General features: G+C 43.7%; 2 protein-coding genes across 2 annotated transcripts; both read right to left on the bottom strand.

Annotated features, from left to right (window-relative positions):
* Positions 1-1,190: 1,190 nt before the first annotated feature.
* On the bottom strand, positions 1,191-5,381 carry LOC122410803 (uncharacterized). Its single transcript, XM_043419242.1, has 5 exons — positions 5,070-5,381; positions 4,377-4,910; positions 3,056-3,198; positions 1,413-1,945; positions 1,191-1,322 (listed from the first exon to the last, which is right to left on the bottom strand). Exons 1-5 carry the CDS (start codon positions 5,179-5,181, stop codon positions 1,319-1,321), a joined length of 1,326 nt encoding a protein of 441 aa, XP_043275177.1. The 5' UTR covers positions 5,182-5,381; the 3' UTR covers positions 1,191-1,318.
* Positions 5,382-12,120: 6,739 nt separating this feature from the next.
* On the bottom strand, positions 12,121-13,608 carry LOC122410808 (uncharacterized). The gene is made up of 5 exons (XM_043419247.1): positions 13,385-13,608; positions 13,044-13,111; positions 12,892-12,957; positions 12,673-12,804; positions 12,121-12,480 (listed from the first exon to the last, which is right to left on the bottom strand). The coding sequence occupies exons 2-5, from the start codon at positions 13,104-13,106 to the stop codon at positions 12,295-12,297; spliced, it is 447 nt and encodes a 148-aa protein (XP_043275182.1). The 5' UTR covers positions 13,107-13,111; positions 13,385-13,608; the 3' UTR covers positions 12,121-12,294.
* Between the last annotated feature and the right edge of the window lie 3,978 nt (positions 13,609-17,586).

The following is a 17,586-nucleotide window of genomic DNA, read 5'->3' as shown; positions in this document are numbered from 1 at the left end:
AATACGAGTGTATAGGTTTATTTATACGTGGAGCTGGAACAAAAGGAAGAATTATTGTGGTCTGTACATTGGCGTGTCTGCAAGTCACTAAATGTTATGCTTATTATGTACTGTCTGCGTTTACGAACTTGCTACAGTTGCTCGAGAATACTGTTGGGTTATTAAATTTATGTCCTCAGTCAAATCCAATAATTCACAATCCGAATCGCGCTTAATGAGTTTTCTGGAAAAATTTTGTGAAGCATAAGCAGGGAGATGTATGTTTATGCATTTAGTTAATCGTCGTGTCATTTCGTATCGATCTGTCGAAAAATAAACATTTTCCCGACACTTTTGAAGTGAGGTTTTTCTAGCTGAATTTTCCTTCGAGCATCATTATCATTTCGTTTATTTAAGTCAGACTGCGGAGTGTAAATCCCGCTATCAATATTCTGATTCGGACTTTCTTCGACCCAATTTCAGGCACAATCGATCGATATCCATGAAACTCCTTCCTTCGATTCTCCGATCGTTAGGAATTTATCTTTCGTAAGTTATTCTTAATTGATTTTCAAAGCAAATTATTACGTTCGTCCCCTCGCTTTCTCCGCCTTCAGATGATTTACGTTCTAATTACGTTCAAAAATGTCTCCGGTCTCTCACGCAGGTACGTTCAAAAGTGTAAACAAACTCTTGATCCACATCCGATCCAGCGTGGCATCAACAAAGTGCTGAGCTCTTCCGGAGCACGCTCGAAGCCATTCGACGCTCCGGATGATATGGAAAAAACGAAATCTTACTTACCCGCGCGGTGAGATGCTGGAAAATATTTATGAAAAATGTGCGATGCATTCGAGGATAGCCGGGAATTAAAATTCACTGACCGATGTTCAAATCGATTTTGCCATTTTACCCAAATTATGAAAATACTCAACCGAACGTGGTTTTGGATAAAACTGCCTTAATCCTAACTCCCATTAATTCGAGTCAGAACGAATTTCTACAAAATTGAAATCACTCGAGTCATTGAGTTTCGAGTAACTTTTGTTTTTTATCACTAAAAACTGTTTCGAAAATGGAAAAATGGCACGTGGACCCAAAGAAATCTAGTCGAGACTTGAAAGAATTTTGAAGCGGACCATTCAACTCGTATCATGAAAATCAATGTTCCCCCGAGTCGGAACCCCGCGCAATGAAAACGACGAAGCAAATTGTACAAAAAGCTGGTGTTTTATTATCAGTAAAATCATTATAATTAGCTACAAGATAGTACACTTATTTAAGAGTAGTGGAATTAGCTGGAAGTACAAAGCGTTTGTGAACTAAGGAATCTCGTCGATTAGCTGTGGGCAGAAAAACAAAAACGAATTAGTAGAGAGCGAGGATATTTTTGAGGAATGAAAAAAATGAAGAGAACGAGGAAGACCGATTACCATTTAGCGATGTTAAAGTGTCGGCAAGAATCGGATGGTCTGTCATACGTGAAGCCTTGAGGACACTGGACGAGCTGCGGGCGTTTGTTCCTGCAGACGACGACGCTGGCGCAGGATTCATCGAGTCGATGAACGTTGCCGTTCTCGCAAGGGCCTTTCGTCAATTCTTCTGGAATGGAATGCACCAGGTCCCAAGGGCTCTGAATCGTCGGCGTTACCGTCGGATCGCTCTCGACTGCTTCGCCGGAGTTGTTGCCGTTCGCCGCATCCTGTTTCATGTCCAATTCGAGCTGCGCACCGACGGGTCTCTGGTGCCACGGGTCAGGCTCTCCGCTTCTTCCCAACCAGGAGTTATCCGGGTACGCACCTGGCGGGAACGTCGGTTGGGGTCTTTGAGTCTGCTGAGGCTGCGTCGGCCTCTCAGCCCCTGAAGCTGTTGGCCAAGTCGATTCCGGGGCTGGGAGAGGCATCGGGGGTGGAGTTGCTGCTCCTTGGCAATCCACGTTGTAAAGATAGTCGCAAACACTCACGGCCTGCAAAGTTAAGGGGGAATATCAGTGTGAAAAAAGAGCTTTGGTGCGAAAGAGCTTCTGTGTGTAAGAACTTGTTTTATATTAATATTTGAGAGTTAAATCATTTGATTTTATCCTTTCAAAACAATAAACGCGTTTTTCTCGAAATCGAGTTTTTTGACAGGGTTGATAGCTGTCAAATTTCGTCCAGTCGATTTCATTCGAAAAGGATCCTCTTCGGAAAGCTCGTCGCTATCGTCACGTCGTAGAGTTTTTTTTTTTTAAATTGTTTACTTTTTTTTTATTAACAATTGACTGCAAAATTTTGGTGTAAAATTCGTTTTTTTTTTAAATGGTCGTCTTTTTTTTAATTTCAAATTTTCTACGATGCTGCAATAGCTGCAGTATTGTGGTTTTATAAACTTTTTGAATTTTTGATTTCAGATGCTTGCTGTGGCACTTGTGTCGTCAACCGTCGAGGAGCCTTTTTTTGAGACGCCATTTTGCGCCATTTTGTATACTTCGTTAGTTCAATAATTAATACACGAAATTTCAAATAATTTTTCAGCCTGTCACACTGACATTCCCACTTATTTAACTTTTTTATCATTCGTTGGAGACCACAGTGAGTTGAAAATTTTGCTAAATTTTTTACCGCTCATAGGTCACTTGGAACCAATGCCGATGTGTCGGACTTCAATCTTTTTTGTCTCTATTTATAGCTATGAAGAATAATTGGGAAAAAATGAATGTTCAATCTCGAAAAATGACTTTTACGAATTTTTGGTAAAAAACTGCAGTTTTCCAGCTAAATAAATCGACCTCCAATGGGATAATTCAATTTAAATCCACAAACGAAAGGTGCCTCTCAGGTAAAAATATGGCGAGATTCGTGAACGCGTTCGTAAGATATTCCGTTCAGGTATGAAAGAAAGGTCTTGTGAATGGGTCATCTCGTGTGCAGCGATCGAGAGCGTGGCTCTCAGGCCCGAAAAAAAGCATGCTGAGTAACCGCAGCACGCGCGTTCTTCGCAGTCCCACAGTTACGGCAAGTGCAACGATGCTGTATCGCGTTTTTGCGCGAATATTTAAATTCACGGAGACGAAAAGTCGAAGAAAATGTTGACTCACGTCATTGTATACCAATCCAGGGGGACAGTTGAACTTGATCGGGCTGCCGGAAAGGCACACGTAGAATTCCGAGCAGTTTGTGGCGCTTCTGTAGCGGCCGTTCAAATCGGGGCATCGTTTTGAACCTGCTGGCAGAGGGGGCTCTGTAAAATTCAATGTTTCGTTATTACAGACACGATTTCATTTAAAAAAACAAAAAAAAAAAACAAAAAAATGGGATTTTCGTCGCCTCGAAAAAAGTCGATTGATAATTTCTACTTGAAATTTGAGTTCCGAAGGGATTTAAATATTCTGCGTTCCAATGAACAAGACCCACGAAGGATCGATCGCGAAACGCGAATCTCATTGGCCAGCTTTTTACGGACGTTCCCTTCTATTTTTACATCGCGATTTTTTTCGTTCGCCATCCCCCAAACTCCCTGCCCCGTCGCCTTGACTCAGCTCTCTCCAGTTCTCCATTCCGAATGTGATTTTTGTGGCGAGTCGAAACTCCTTTTTATTCCTGTTACGTTTTTTTGTTTATTGGGCCCATGGCTGCTGGCGAGCCTTGCAACTCGCTGCATAATGAATGAAACCTAATCGCAGGCATCGATCTCGTGGACCCCGAAGACGCATTCAAAGCGACTCCGCGTTCTGCTATCTCTCTCTCTCTATCTTCACCGCCCCCCATTTCTTAATGCATCTTGTAACATACCATTAAATGAATTATAATTCAACAATTTCGTACAGCGATAATAAATATTCTGCGTTCACAGGAAAGCACCGCGATGCATCTCTAAATTTTTCTCTTATTTACTCCCATGTCCAATTTACTTTTTTTAATACGCGTTTAGACTCGTGGAGAGCGTTCCTTCTCCTTCTCCTTTTATGGGCCGGGGTCACTAATAAATTTCGGTTCTCGAGAGCCGTATGCTAATTTCCTCGACCTGAAGACTAATGATATTTCGTTCCTATGATGCAGATTCACTCGATGATTCATGCCCACTTTGCCTTAACCCATTTTAACATGGAGCGTTTTATAATCACCGATGCCGAGAGTCAAAATGTGCGAAATTCCTCGACCAATCGCAAGGAAACGAATTTTCAAGTTTTTCGATCGTGAATCTTTGAAAAAGCGTTCGAGATCGAGAAAATTAATTTTTTCCTTCCTTCCGTTGGGAAACATTAAAAAATTGTTCTCACTTCGAGGAAAGTGATGAAATCAATGAGCGAGTTTTTACGGTTGTTCAACGTTTTTACTGAACGAGCTCTCGTAGAAAATCATCAAACGAAAAGTCGAGTTTGTTGGAGGAGTTTGAAGAAATTGAGATGAAAAACTCACTGGGCGTTGCTCCCGGTCTGCTTCCGCAGTTGACGTTGTAATCGAAGTCGCAGAGGCCGGTGACGTCATTGAACAGCAGTCCGTTGGGGCAGGTTTGTTCGATAACGACGTCGTCCCAGCAGTTCAAATAATTGGCACAATTATTGAGGCTCGGATACTGTCCACGTGGCCCGAGGCATCCGGGGGGTGGGACTGGATTCGCCTGGGGAGGTTGAGCCCCGTTCGGTGGAATTTGGTAGTTCGGTTGTTCCGAAGGATTTTGATAGGGCGGTTGTTGAGCCGGATAACTGGGTGACTGGGCTGGTGGGTTGGTCACGGGGCTAATGGGTTTGGGGACTTCGGCCGAGGGTTGGATCCATCCCGGATAAAATTGTCGCGAAGAATTGGGCGAGTCTGGCACCGGGACTTGGAGGTCGCCGACGACAACGGTGTCGTCCAAGTTCTCGAGGCCGGACGTCGCGGTTTTCTCTTGCCAGGAATCTTGACGTCGATCGACCTTCTGGAGGTCCACGTGAGGCCAGGGCTCTTCGGTAACTATATTCCAAAAGAAATTTTTCAATATTCAGTCAACTCCGGCTGATCGTCGTGCGTCACGATCCCGGCAATGGTCAGTCAAATTTTTAGTGTTTTCGAATGATTTGGAGGTTCGTATTCGTCGGAGTATATTTGACAAAACTTCGTGAGGTTTCTTACCTTCGGGTTGGCCGGGGAAGGGCATTTGCCTTCGATACTTCATTCTGCCTCTGCCAGCTGCATCGATGCCGAGGAGCATCGAGCCCGCGAGTAGCACAAAAACGAATTTCATGGCGCGGATGGGTGCGACGAAAACTCCGGTGGGATCGCGCCAAATGAAAGAAGAGTCGTCCGGGTGGATTTTCGTCGTTAGCGTTGAGCACACTGAGCCCGTAAGCAGCGCGTAATCCTGTTCGCTCTTTCGTAAACAGTTTTCGATTGATGGAGTATGAAAGAATTGCGAGGAAGAAGCTCCTCGTGACGCGTCCTTGAGTCTCGTCTCCTGATGCTGGATGGGCTGGACCACGATCGTCCGAGGGCTTACATAGGGCAAACCCCCACCATGGAATCGCGAACTGTCCAGCTCTTCTGAACAACGGAACAGCGAAACCGCCGCCGAGACCAACAAGAGGAGAAGGCAACGGAGACCAGTAAATAAGAAGTGGAGAAGGAGGAGAGGGAGGAGGATATGAAGAAGAGAGGAGCCAGAGGACCTCAATTACACACAGGGGCGTCCCCGACCCCTCGCTCCTCGCAGGACCCCTTGGAGTCTCTTAGGCCCAGGAAGTGCACTCCTGCACTCCCGGGTAATACCACCTTCGGATTCCACCTCGATTCCCTCCCAGAAGTCTTCTCATTTGAGCCCACCGTTGGCCCCCACGCTCCAGGTCTCCGTCAGAACAACACAAATACGAGAACGAATACAAATAAAAGCCAAAAATTCAAGCGCGAATCCTCGAACGAAGAGGGACGAGCCTGGGGCCGAGAGGGACTTATATTTTCCAAGAACTAACGAATGCAATAAAATCAATGCGAAAAAAACGAACGTGCCGAGAAGAGGGGGGGAGCAGGAGTCTAATCGTTCGGTAATTCGGTATTTTTCTTTACAACAACGATATTTTCAATTTCGTTCTCTCGTTTATCGTCCTCGAGCCAAAGTCTAGATTATTGGGAGGCATTATTGGCCGGGCTTGACTATTTCGCTATGAAAAAACGCCTGCGCGCCAGGAATTCGAGTTCCCCCTTCGACGATGCTGTACGGAGGAATGAAAATTTCGCCTCTTATTTCTCCAACACACTTCGGAAGGGCCCTCGAGAAGTGAATTTTAGAAGCGAAAAAGTTGCGTGCCACGACCCTTGAACGTTGGGCAGGCGTGAATACGGAGAGGATCCACGCTCAGCTTTTGTTACTCGAGCACAGCCGCAGAGAGAAGGAGAGAGAAAGCAGTAGCCGAAGAAGAGGACACCAAATGCCATCGTTTGTTCGCACAGCACGAGTGGAATTTGCACGGCTCCCTTTTCTCCCATGAGAAGCCCTCACCGTCCTGTGCTAAATCTCTCCAGGGCCCGAGCCTCTCATGCAATATCTTCAAAAACCCCTTGCCCAACAAAACAAAAAGGGCACCAAAGTCTCAATGCGAAAGACTCGAATAAATAAGAGTAAATAATGTCATGTCTCGACTAATCTCAAATAACGAGGTACAACCTCCGACCGACGCGGTAGCGCAGTCGATAAAATAAAAAACACGCGGTTTTTCCATGCTATAAATACAAGTGTGCGATAGCAATGAAGCTCTGATAAATTCTTCGTAAAATTATTCTCGTTGGAACGTTAGCGCGGAGTGACTGAGAATCAAGCAAATTGAGATCGCTCCCAGAAAGATTTTGTCACCTTCCTAACGAAATCCTCCGAGTGTAGAGTCGTCGCATTCGTCCTCCTCTTTCCTCTTATTCGTTTGGAATTCCCGCCTCTTCGGAAAGAAGATCGCTAGCTGAGTTGAACAAGATATTTAATATATTCCAGGTGATTCCATCTTTTCGCGACAATCCCGAATTACGAGGTGGGCGAAATTCGAAAAAATTTGAACATGTCAGCCGAGAGCTAACGTATTTGGCAATAAATGCGGAGACGGACGTTAATTAGGTTCAGTGAACTGAGTGAACTCGAGGTACCGAGGACTCGGCATCGGAACTGATCGTGGAGCAGGCGTCGAATTCTCTTTTTTATTTAATTACCAGCTAATTGTAGTGACTTAGTAAAAAAAGCAACTGAATCGCGATAGTTCGATGTTGTCGAGAACGTTTAGAAACATTGCAGTCCGCACAAACGATGATTCCGAATTCGAGTCCCCTCGAGGACGCGTAGAATGCATGAATTTATTTTTGGATCAGCGACACTTGAAACGAGAAGTTCTCAAAGAATTTGCCTCGCCGATTCTCTCCGGGCTTACAGAAGTCGAGTGTGCAGACCTTAATGTTTGAGCAAGGAATGCTTGTTTGCAAAGCAGAATGAGGGCAGAAGGATCGAGGGATTAAAAAAACAGCGAGAGGCAACATCGAGAGAGAAGATAACGAGGATTTTATTCGGAAGAGCCGTTGCAACGGGACTAACGTTCGATAGCATTGGAAGAATTTTTTATTATTCAAGTTTTTCATTCTTTCCGGAGGTGGCGATGAGGGAGAGAATCCAAACGGTTTTTCGGGGCAGCTTAACGTCATTGGCTCGGGGACCAGTCGAAAACACGTAATCCTGGAATTCGGCTATGGTGGGAATGCCCTCGAGGAAACTGTGACTCCATCCCACCTCATTGGCCCGCTGCACAACGATCTTTCGAGGATAATCTCGAATTTTGGAGGATTCTCTCCCCGTGTGTGTCACTGACGCGATCTCAGGAGTGCGTGGACCTTGCTGATCTTCCACGGATATTGGGTCTTCCACAAGATCGTGCGGAACGCGATGATCCCTTCGGATGCTGGTGATCGGCATCGTTGGAAAATCCGTGTCAGCTAATCCAGCGCTTTTCCCTCGTTCGATGGACGATTTTACGAGCGACGGACTCGTCTTCGGGTCTCGATGAGAGCGTTCGATCAGAGAATCAATTGACGAAACCTGAACGCCGTAAAGCATCTTGATTTCAAGATTTTTCACTCAATTTTAAAGATCCTGATCGCAAATTCATGTGGGAACGGCTTGACGAGAATTGAAGCAACTTCGCGCCTGGTTTCGACGTCTCTACTGGATGCAAAAAGTCGCGATGATTGGGATACGATTTCGCAGAATTTTTTTGCTCCCACACGAAAGTGTCCGGTGCACGAGAGCCCCGAGGACGATTTTTGAAGCTCTCTGTATCGAGTTCTGGAACTTCCGACGTGGTCTCGACTCCTGGGCTCTAATGTCCTGCGCAGAGTCAGTGAGTCACAGTGACGGCCATCACCTTGACCCAACCTCGAGGCGCAGAGTAGCAGCAGGAGATGCAACGGTTTTTTTTCTTTATGCTGCGCAGCTTTCGAGGCTCGATGCTGCTGCGATATTAATATTCTTGATCTCGCTCCAAGACGCGAGCCGCACTTTTCTCTTTGGAATCCTTTTTTCTCGAGAATATTCAATCAATTGATGACATTGAGCGGTTGCGTTAGGGCTGAGGTCATAAGCTGAAGGTCGTTGACTTTCGCGAACGTGGGCCAGGGGATCGGCATCGCGAACGTAATCGTTGCTGCGACGCATCTATTTATTTAACTCATTGAAAGTCGTTTCGAGTTCCCCCCCATTAAAAATACTTCCAATAAATTTCGGTGTAAAATGGGCTTGAATTTTACGATCCACCTCCTCCTCCTCGACTCCGAGGCAAATCCCTTTAAAAAGATATTGAATAATCACGTTCCGGGATGAGAAAAACTGGCAACATAATCTTTGAAAACATTTGCAAGAACAAATGGCGCGTGAAACAGGAAAAAGCGTAGTATTCTCGAATCGAGCGTGTTGGCTGTAATGAGAAAAAGATAATGGAAAGTTAGGGCACGCTCTAGAGAATGTTCGTGACTCGAATCTTTAAACATTCCCTCGGATAGACTCTTCTCCCTGGGTTTTGCCCTCTCGCATTTTTCCCTGCCTCTCGCGACGCTTGTCGTCTTAACTCGGGTATATTTTAACTCGAGGCCACAGCACGTTTTTGCTGTCTGCACATGCATGTACATTTTCTACTATTCGCACGAATCTAATGAGATTATTCTTCTCGCGGAGAACGATCATTCCGGGGGACATTTATTCTCTGATTTTTTAGATGGAGTGAAGGTAGATCATGCCAGAAGGATCGTATTTTATGGGTGTTTAAATTCGGTCGATTTTTTACTTTCTAATTGAAGATATTATCACTTCAAATTCATGCCATTAAATTCGAAATTGTAAGTACATTTTTTCGACTCATCTTTTGGCGAATGACATTACGAGTCATCGAAATTTCATTCGTCCCTGGCGAAAATTCTATAGTTTTTTATGTTAAAAATCACATTAGAGAGCGCAAAGGGAAAACACAATGGAAAATGGATCGAAAAAAAAGTATTAATAGAAAGACGGAAGGCTATGCGACAGGAATGGCGAAAACCAAAAAGAAACAAAATTCCGGAATAAGCAAATGCGAGGCTTACGAGTGCTCGTTACCAATTTCGTTCAATCTTTAACGTAATATATTTTTACTACTAGTAAGACAATCGTCTCGAATTTTTTCCCAGACGTTCGTTATATACTCGTTTGTTATTGCATGCTTTTTCATAAACTTCGTAAGAAGCGTTCGTTCGTATTATGGAAAAATAAACGATTTTGTGTATTTTTTTTATATTTAAACACGTTTATCTCAATAACCGATAAAACAAACCCTCCAAAATTTGATATGCGTGGCAGTAGACTACTCATTTAAACTCTGTTTAAATTTCAAGATTTTCTTCAGAAAATTGTTTCGTGCATGAATTACCCTAAAAGCACGCTCCTTGGGAATTTTTGATGGACAATTTTTTCTCGGTTTTTGCTCTTCCGGAAGTTTCCACCCGGCTAAAAAGTTTTTTCCTACTCCAATTCCTGTCATTTTCGCTGGACTAAAAGCTTCAGGTTTAATTAACAGCATTCCATCACCTCTGGTAATGAGGGGCGATGCTTGTTTATCGTCGGAATCATAAAGAGCGACGTTCCTCGGCTGCGAGCTGCTCAAGATACGTTTTCGCACGAGGAACGAGCGGACAAGAGATAGTCGAGAATCTCATGAAAAATCTCGAGCGTGTCCGATCGCCGGGGGATCTTCAAATTTATATCTCGTCGCGTTTCTGCGAAAAACGATCGCGCCGAATTTCTTCAGTCTCTCGTTTCTCTCTCTCTGCCTCCTTCGTTTCTCGGTCTTCAGCAAAGTTTTTTTCTTCCCTTCTCGCTTTTACAGCCTCTCGCATCTCTTCTTCGTTTCTTCTTCGTTCGGCTGGACTCTCAAGCGGCCCCAGCTGTCGGAGGATCTAGGAAGATTCCAGCGACGACCGAGCAGAGGCATTCTAAAGATCGCGAATTTGAAAAATCGTCGAGGCTCCGACACAGGCAGAAAGTACGAGCCTTGAGCAAAACAAGAGCACAAAAAAGCCCTCAAAGTTTTGACGAATCACATATTGAAACAAACCCCATGAAACGTACGACAAAAAGGAACATTGAGATTCAAATAAAGTGGAGAAAATGAGTCGTCGATCAAGCAGAACTTCCACGTGTTCAACGATAAAAAAAAAAAACGGCTTAAAAAACAATTTGATAAAAACCAACGACCTCGCGCCTCCGTTGATCCTTCTATAAAATTTTTTACTTCGTAGAAATCCTCGTCGCTTATCCTTGAGCAATTTTGTCCCTTCATTAAATAGCATTATTAAGGATATGAAAGATACGATAAAATTTTGATTTCGCGTGGCACCTTTGACGTGTGATAATTTGATAATGGAATTATGGATCGTGTAGGTGTAAGCAGCTCGCACGTCCTCGGCCCTCGATCATCCAATAAATTCGATGCGCGCGTTTACACGGCGGGGCACTTAGCGGCTCTCCGATATCGCAGTGATGTGTACATAATACCTCACAAGCTCGGCGGTTTTCGCCTTCCCGCCAGCATCTTTTTACCTTCGTGCGGTCTCCCGATCTTCCTGAATTCCTCATATATATATAGATCTCTCGACAGGAATAAAGTTATATCGTGTGCTCCTCGTCCTCGTCCTTCTCGCGGTCTCATAAAATAACGAGGCTCAACGTTTCAATCCGGGGCTCTGAAACGTGAGCGACATAAAACTCGTTATTGCGCTGCACATCCATCTCCATTACACAACGAGTTTATTGTTTGAAATTGTATTGAAGGAATTTTGAAAAAGGGCAATGAAACTGATGATAGAACCTTAAAAAACCGGGCAGGGTTGAGTATGTAAAATAAGCAAATTTTCGAACGGTCGATATTGACAAATTTTTTAATTTGTGATATCAGATTGGAGAAAAATAAGTTATTCGAAGTTCTTATTTGCGATCGACTATTCAGCAAATTACGCGTTTAACCGAATATTCCTTCTTTGAATTCGTATTTACTCGAAAATTCGATAGTTTTCATTTCCAGAGCAATTTTAACAGACCACACGAATGTCAAAAGTTCATATTTTCGAATTAAAAATGGAGAGTTATTGTTTTATTGATAGACCAGAGAAAATAGAGTAGGAGAAAATCGAATGTGAATTTTTCGAGCCTATAAAACTTGGATATGCGGAATAGCGATGGCTCGAAAAGGCGAATGTCAAAATGGCGATGTTTGAAATTGGAGATCACCGGTCTGAATAAGTGAGTGAGTGAGACGCGTGTATTTTGAGCTCCATTGCACTGCTTCATTTTGTTCGTTCGAATTTTCGACTTTTTGGCGTTTCAGTATTTCAACCTCGGTAATATTTGCTCTTTCGTTATTATATTTTCGAAAAAGTGAATATTCGCAGTATTGCTGATCGCACTAATTTATGAATCGAAGAGTGATACTCGAATTTTCGGAAAATCAATATTTCAGTCCTCGTTCCATGGGCGATCGTTAAGTTCTATTTTCGATGTAAACGTGCCTCGAACCTTGAAGTTTCTACTTAATTTGTTATCGACATTCAAAGCTCTAGTCGAATTGATCAGTCTCCATATTATCATTCGAAGTTTATAACAACTCGAAATTTTAGCTGTTCGAAATTTAAGTCATTCTAACGTTTTATCCCCACCTCAATTTATTACATTTCGATATTTTATTTATTAATATTTACACTGAACACCGGCGTGAGCAATTTAATGCTTCTTTTATATGAAAATAGAGTTAATGAGAAACTCGAAGGAATTTCAGAATACATTTTCGGCGAGTCGATTCCACCATTGACTTTTCTAGGCTCCAGGGCTTGGCAGGTTTTTTTTTGATTGAACCATTTTCTCCGGAATTCGCTTCTGGACTTTGGGTCGTTTAACGGGCGCTGGTTGCACAGGTGACTTACAAATGTATTCAAGACCAGGTCCTAGTTGGAATGGAACTTTGTTCCGTCCGACGCGTTTACACGAGCCTCGTTTGCAAAGCTAAAACATTGAGTCGCGTCAGTCGCATTGTCAAGTCATTATATTGGGTCGACACGTCACCCGAAGTCGAGGAAATTAAAGTAGAATGAAATAGAATAAAAATATCAAAAACGGAGAGCAATCGAAATTTCAATTGCCGTTTCCGTTAAAAACGTTTCAAGCTTCAATTGTTCACGATGTTGAGATGCTCACTTTGTTTATTCCGCATTCGGTGTAGTCCAAAGCAGGACCAGTGGGAACGCCTTCATAAACGTTTTCTGAGATATATTTGGCGCACACGAGGTTGTTGCATGCGAATCCACCGTTGACGACGTTATCAAGAGCCTTAAAAAGCGTACGATATTATTCAAGACACATTTCTCAATAAAAAGTCGTGGCAAAATTCTCAGACGCGGTAAACGAGGCACTCACGGAGCAAGCTCCTACGTAAGGACCTCGAGCCTGGCACTGGTATTTAAATCCGTTGACTATTTCGGGCTGTTAGAAAAATTTCACAAAAGAAACCATTTCATTTTCATTGTCATAAAGTTTCAACTCGTGATTGAAATCCACGATCGCCTTACCGAGGCCGTTGCACTGGTCAGGACCACCGAGAATGCCAGCAAAAAGATCGTGCCTCGGAACATCGTCGCTGAAAAAAAATTCAAACTTTTTCATCGCTAGTAACAGTCTGAAAAAAAACTATCGATCACTCTGATCGTGCTAAGAGATGAAGCATTATTTTGGAGTGTTTTCGTCGATTCGCCTTGGCCGTCGGCACTTTTATCTCACTCTTCTCAAAAGAGTCGATCTAATGCTCGATTCCATTAAGCTTTTTCACTCTCTGTCAAAGTCTCATTACTTTGAAATCAATGAGACTACGAACTTGAATATGTAACGTTGAAACAAACTGTCGTTAACTTACGATTCTGCGGGCTTGTTCAGTCGAGACACGCACTGATAACTGAGTTCACGAATATTTGGAGTCCACTTCTGGGGTAGCCCAACCGCTGGGGGACCAGTTTATATACTCGCAAATTCGAAGTGTGCCAGATACGAGAATGAATTTTCTATGCTAATGGTTTGAGGCTAAATATTGAGATAATTCTATTAATATTGAGGCCTGAATTTAATGGAATGACGAAGTGCCATCGATGTGAACACAATCGTTTGGGGACAAACTCTACTGACTCTAGATGGATTCGGGTGAGTTGTCAATCAATGGGTTTCGTTGCTCCAATTTTAATCATCGCGCAACATGCGGGAGTTCGACGCACGTGTCCAAATAACATTTAAAATGATAAATGCGTCGTTACCAGAGGAACAGTCGTTGTCTGTTGAATTCGAGCTCTTAATAACGGTTTTTCCCATATTTTCTAGTGACAATGATGTAGCGTAGCGCAAAATGATATATTTTTTTGTTATATTTTTATCGAGTTGAAATAGTTCGATATTTTCCAGTCGTTTAGGTGCGTCATCGGCTATTTTTAAGGCGGGCGTTTTCAGAGTCTGTTTCGAATGTCCTCGAGAATTTTGAGCCCAACGCGGTGAAGCATTATTTCGTAAAAGAGGCTCGAAACTTTTCAGTGAAAATTCGATCCGCAGAACGAAAGTTTCTGATCCTTCAGCCCGGGAGGGCTTCGAGAAAATGTTAATTTACAGAAAAATGTGAATACGCGTGCAATGGAAGAGTGCATTGCTCGAAGCAGTTTAAATAACTGGACAATCCGAGCTTGCTGCGTCCCCGGAAGTGCTTGAAAAGTCGTCCCAAGTGTTTGCTGACGTCAGGAGGTCATCGTTCGAGTTCTTATCCGAAGCTCCGCGGCTCCTCATCCGCAAGCGATAAATTCGCACGAGTTCGATAAGTCGAGCGGCGTCGAAGAAATCGAGGAAATACGGGAAGCAGCGAGAATGTGCGAGGAGATCGAATCCCCGGGACCCTCGTCACGATCGCGGGATATTTTTAGTTTTTTCCTCTCAAGCGTCGTCCTACGCTTCGAAACTCTCCTCGATCCCCGTTTTTCGATTCGACAGCAATAACCGAAGAGAAAATACGGCAGGGGAGCAAATGAATTTTCGATTTTCCTCGCTTTTTCGTCCTCTCGTTAAACACTTTTCTGGTAAGATCAGAGCAAAATGAGAACTCGACGAAAAAATGGTGCGCTCACACGAAACGAATAATTCTCGGTCGGTTTCGGTAGTCGTTTTAGGCGCAGTGAGCCAAAGCGTAACCACGTCGAACGGGGAGCGAGCATAATTGCGCGGTTGTTGAAATAAATTTGAGAGACGTAAAAGGGCTACCGGGAGAGCCGAGAGCCGATAACCATTTTCATTTTTACCAGAGCCAACAGAAAGAGCAGAGCGAGTTCGCAGAGGGGGAGAATAATTTAAACGGAACGGATAATGCGAAGGAAGTCGGGATGCACGAGGGAGAGGGACGGAGAAGAAGCAACGGAGAGAAGGAACAATTTGCTTACGCGGTAGGTACCGCGAGTCCAACAGTCGAACCGAACGCGTAACAACTTTAAATATCAAATGGCCCCCGAAGCTCGTAAATCTTGAAATTTATCGATAATTCGAATCCCCGCTGTTGAGGCGAAGCTGGTGCAGGATGCGCGGTGCTAACTCACGAGTATCCAACAGTGAACTGTGCCGGCTAAATGTCCTAATGAAGGGAATAACTCAGGGGCTGCGAGGATAAAACAAGAGACGTCAAGCGCACTCGTGTAATGAAGAAATATGCGGTAACGCGTCGAATAATTAATTTAATATCGACGCAGGATTCTCGTTATTAATACTCAAAAGTCAATTATTCGATCGAGCGATTGCCTTGATCGTTAGTACCTGTAATATTGTCTGGAAATATCGCGAATGCGAGTTCTTGGCAGAGGAACGGAGGTGGAACGAAAGGACGAGTGAAAGGGAAGGAAAGATTGAATGATAAAGAAAGATGAACATCGAAGAAAACAAGCCAGGCATAACTAAGGATAAATAAAGGAATAAAGGGCATGAACACAAGCCGAGGAAGAGAGAAAGGAAGAAAAAGAGTTAAAGGCGTGCCGAGGAATGACGTCGGCCCTTACGAGCCCGTCAAGGCCTAAGGGTCTTTGCTCCCCTGGTTCAAACACGATTCTCTCAAGCCCGGTATCAGAATCATAATGCATCGCACACATTCAACGACTCTTGTCTCCAATCGTAGCTAAAAACTTAATAAATTAATATCTTCGAAATATTGACTGGGAAAAAAGAGCTTTGCAATTATTTCGCTCGAAACAAACCTACGCGAGTGAGCGAAACTTGCTGTTAAGGAAGTTGAGGCCGTACAGTCATTTATTTTACCCAAAAGTTATGACCTGTACCTTTCAAAAGTTAGGCCAGTTTACAGTTTGCCAATGTTTCATACACTTTGAAGAAGAGTTGGGAAAAAAAGACGAAAAACTGGTGAAAGCTCAGTCGAAAAGACGGACGGTGATGATCCTAGACTCAAAAAACTGCCCAGGAAACAGATACTATTATTAATATAATCTCAGCAAGTCTCCTAATAAATCTGAAAAAATTGACATTATTCAGCAAGCCTTGTTCATGTTGCCCAAAAAATTTCATATTTTTAGCATCATTTTTAACGGAGATATCACTGAATGTGTCTTGACTTCCATAAGGTTACATGTTATTTGGCCCAAATTGTTATTGATTTTTCTCAGCAACGACGCTCCTAAACTGTCTGAAAATTTAACTGATTTTTTTTTTACGCACTTCACTTTATAAGATGCAATCGGTTTAAAAGCGATGACATTATTTTAACTCTAATGCCTCGACTTCCTTAAACTGGGCCAGCTTCGTGTCGTCTGCCACAAGCAAATACGCCTAATTTTTAGCCAGAGACCAGCAATGCAATCACGGAATATTCGAACCAGAAATCCCGTCACTGTGTCAACACAGAGCTCTGTTAACAGAAAAATGCATGAGCATCGATTATTCCCGACAATTTAATCTGCCCAAAGCAAACCTCTTGATATTTGCTAACTCATACACCAATTTTTATTTGTCGATCGTTTCCTTCAGAAAACTCGGCAAGTGTTCATCACAGATGTCGAATGTGCTTCTTTCGTTCCTCACGAGGCATGAAAAATGAATGCAAATGTCCACGGCGGAGAGACGCTCTTGCGTAACACGATTCAAGAGTCGATCGCACTCGAGCCTCGAGAGCTAATCACGTCAAAAATGTCGTCGCAAAAAGTAGTGACGTTTTTGCTCGACGGACAATCCTGATCAGAGTGTTAAGAAGCCTGGAAATGTGAGCTGATCCCAGGATTAGAATCAGCAGCTCGAAGGAGCCTGTTAAACTTGTAAATCTTGTTACAAGCCTGCTCCGGTGCGAATCGCTGTTACAGCAACTCGCCGAATCAACGGACAGTGATCAGCTCGAGCAGGATATTAATCGCAAGTATTTCAGTGATAGATTCCGGCGCTATCCAAAGTCCAGTTACATTCCTATTAGAAAGCTAATACGAGTGCGTGACACGGTGGTGCTGTTCGGAGGCTCGTTATCCAAAATAAGCATAAACGTACGTCGCTCCGTTTACGTTGAAACATCGAGGACTCGGGTTATGAATTTTCCAGGAAACTCGTAACGCTGGTCGGTCCTGGGTTCGATGGGTGCATTGGGCTCCGTGGCGTCGTTTTTTGGCGAGGATCCTCCAACGTGTTCGTGCATTTTCTCGCTGACGTAATTCTCCCACTTCAGCGAATTCCGCGCTGGTTTTATCAGACGATTCCTCAGTTTTTTCCTCTCCCGATTTCCAGATACTCGCTCGATCGACATTCTTTATAATCGACGCGTGGAGACGAACGGACTAACGATTTTTTCGAACGAAACGAGAAGACGCGGGGAGAAACGACCGAGCGGGAGTCGATTGCTTTTCAACGAGTTTTAAATTCCACGGAGAATTTCAAGATCGAAGATGCATTCGTGCAGCGAGACTGTCGACCTTAGCCTCCTGTGAAATGTAGCGTGATACCGCAGGATCGTGTTTCGGGGCGACTCCCCCTTTTGTGCCTGTAAAAGTGTACATTACGGGAGGTTCGATGCACTTTTTTTGCGTTTCGCATCCTCCAAAAATGCAGCGA

Source organism: Venturia canescens, chromosome 5 (assembly GCF_019457755.1).
Source record: "Venturia canescens isolate UGA chromosome 5, ASM1945775v1, whole genome shotgun sequence".
Classification (NCBI taxonomy): domain Eukaryota; kingdom Metazoa; phylum Arthropoda; class Insecta; order Hymenoptera; family Ichneumonidae; genus Venturia; species Venturia canescens.
The sequence above is the reverse complement of the archived record's forward strand: the minus strand, read 5'-3'. Positions and strand labels throughout refer to the sequence as shown.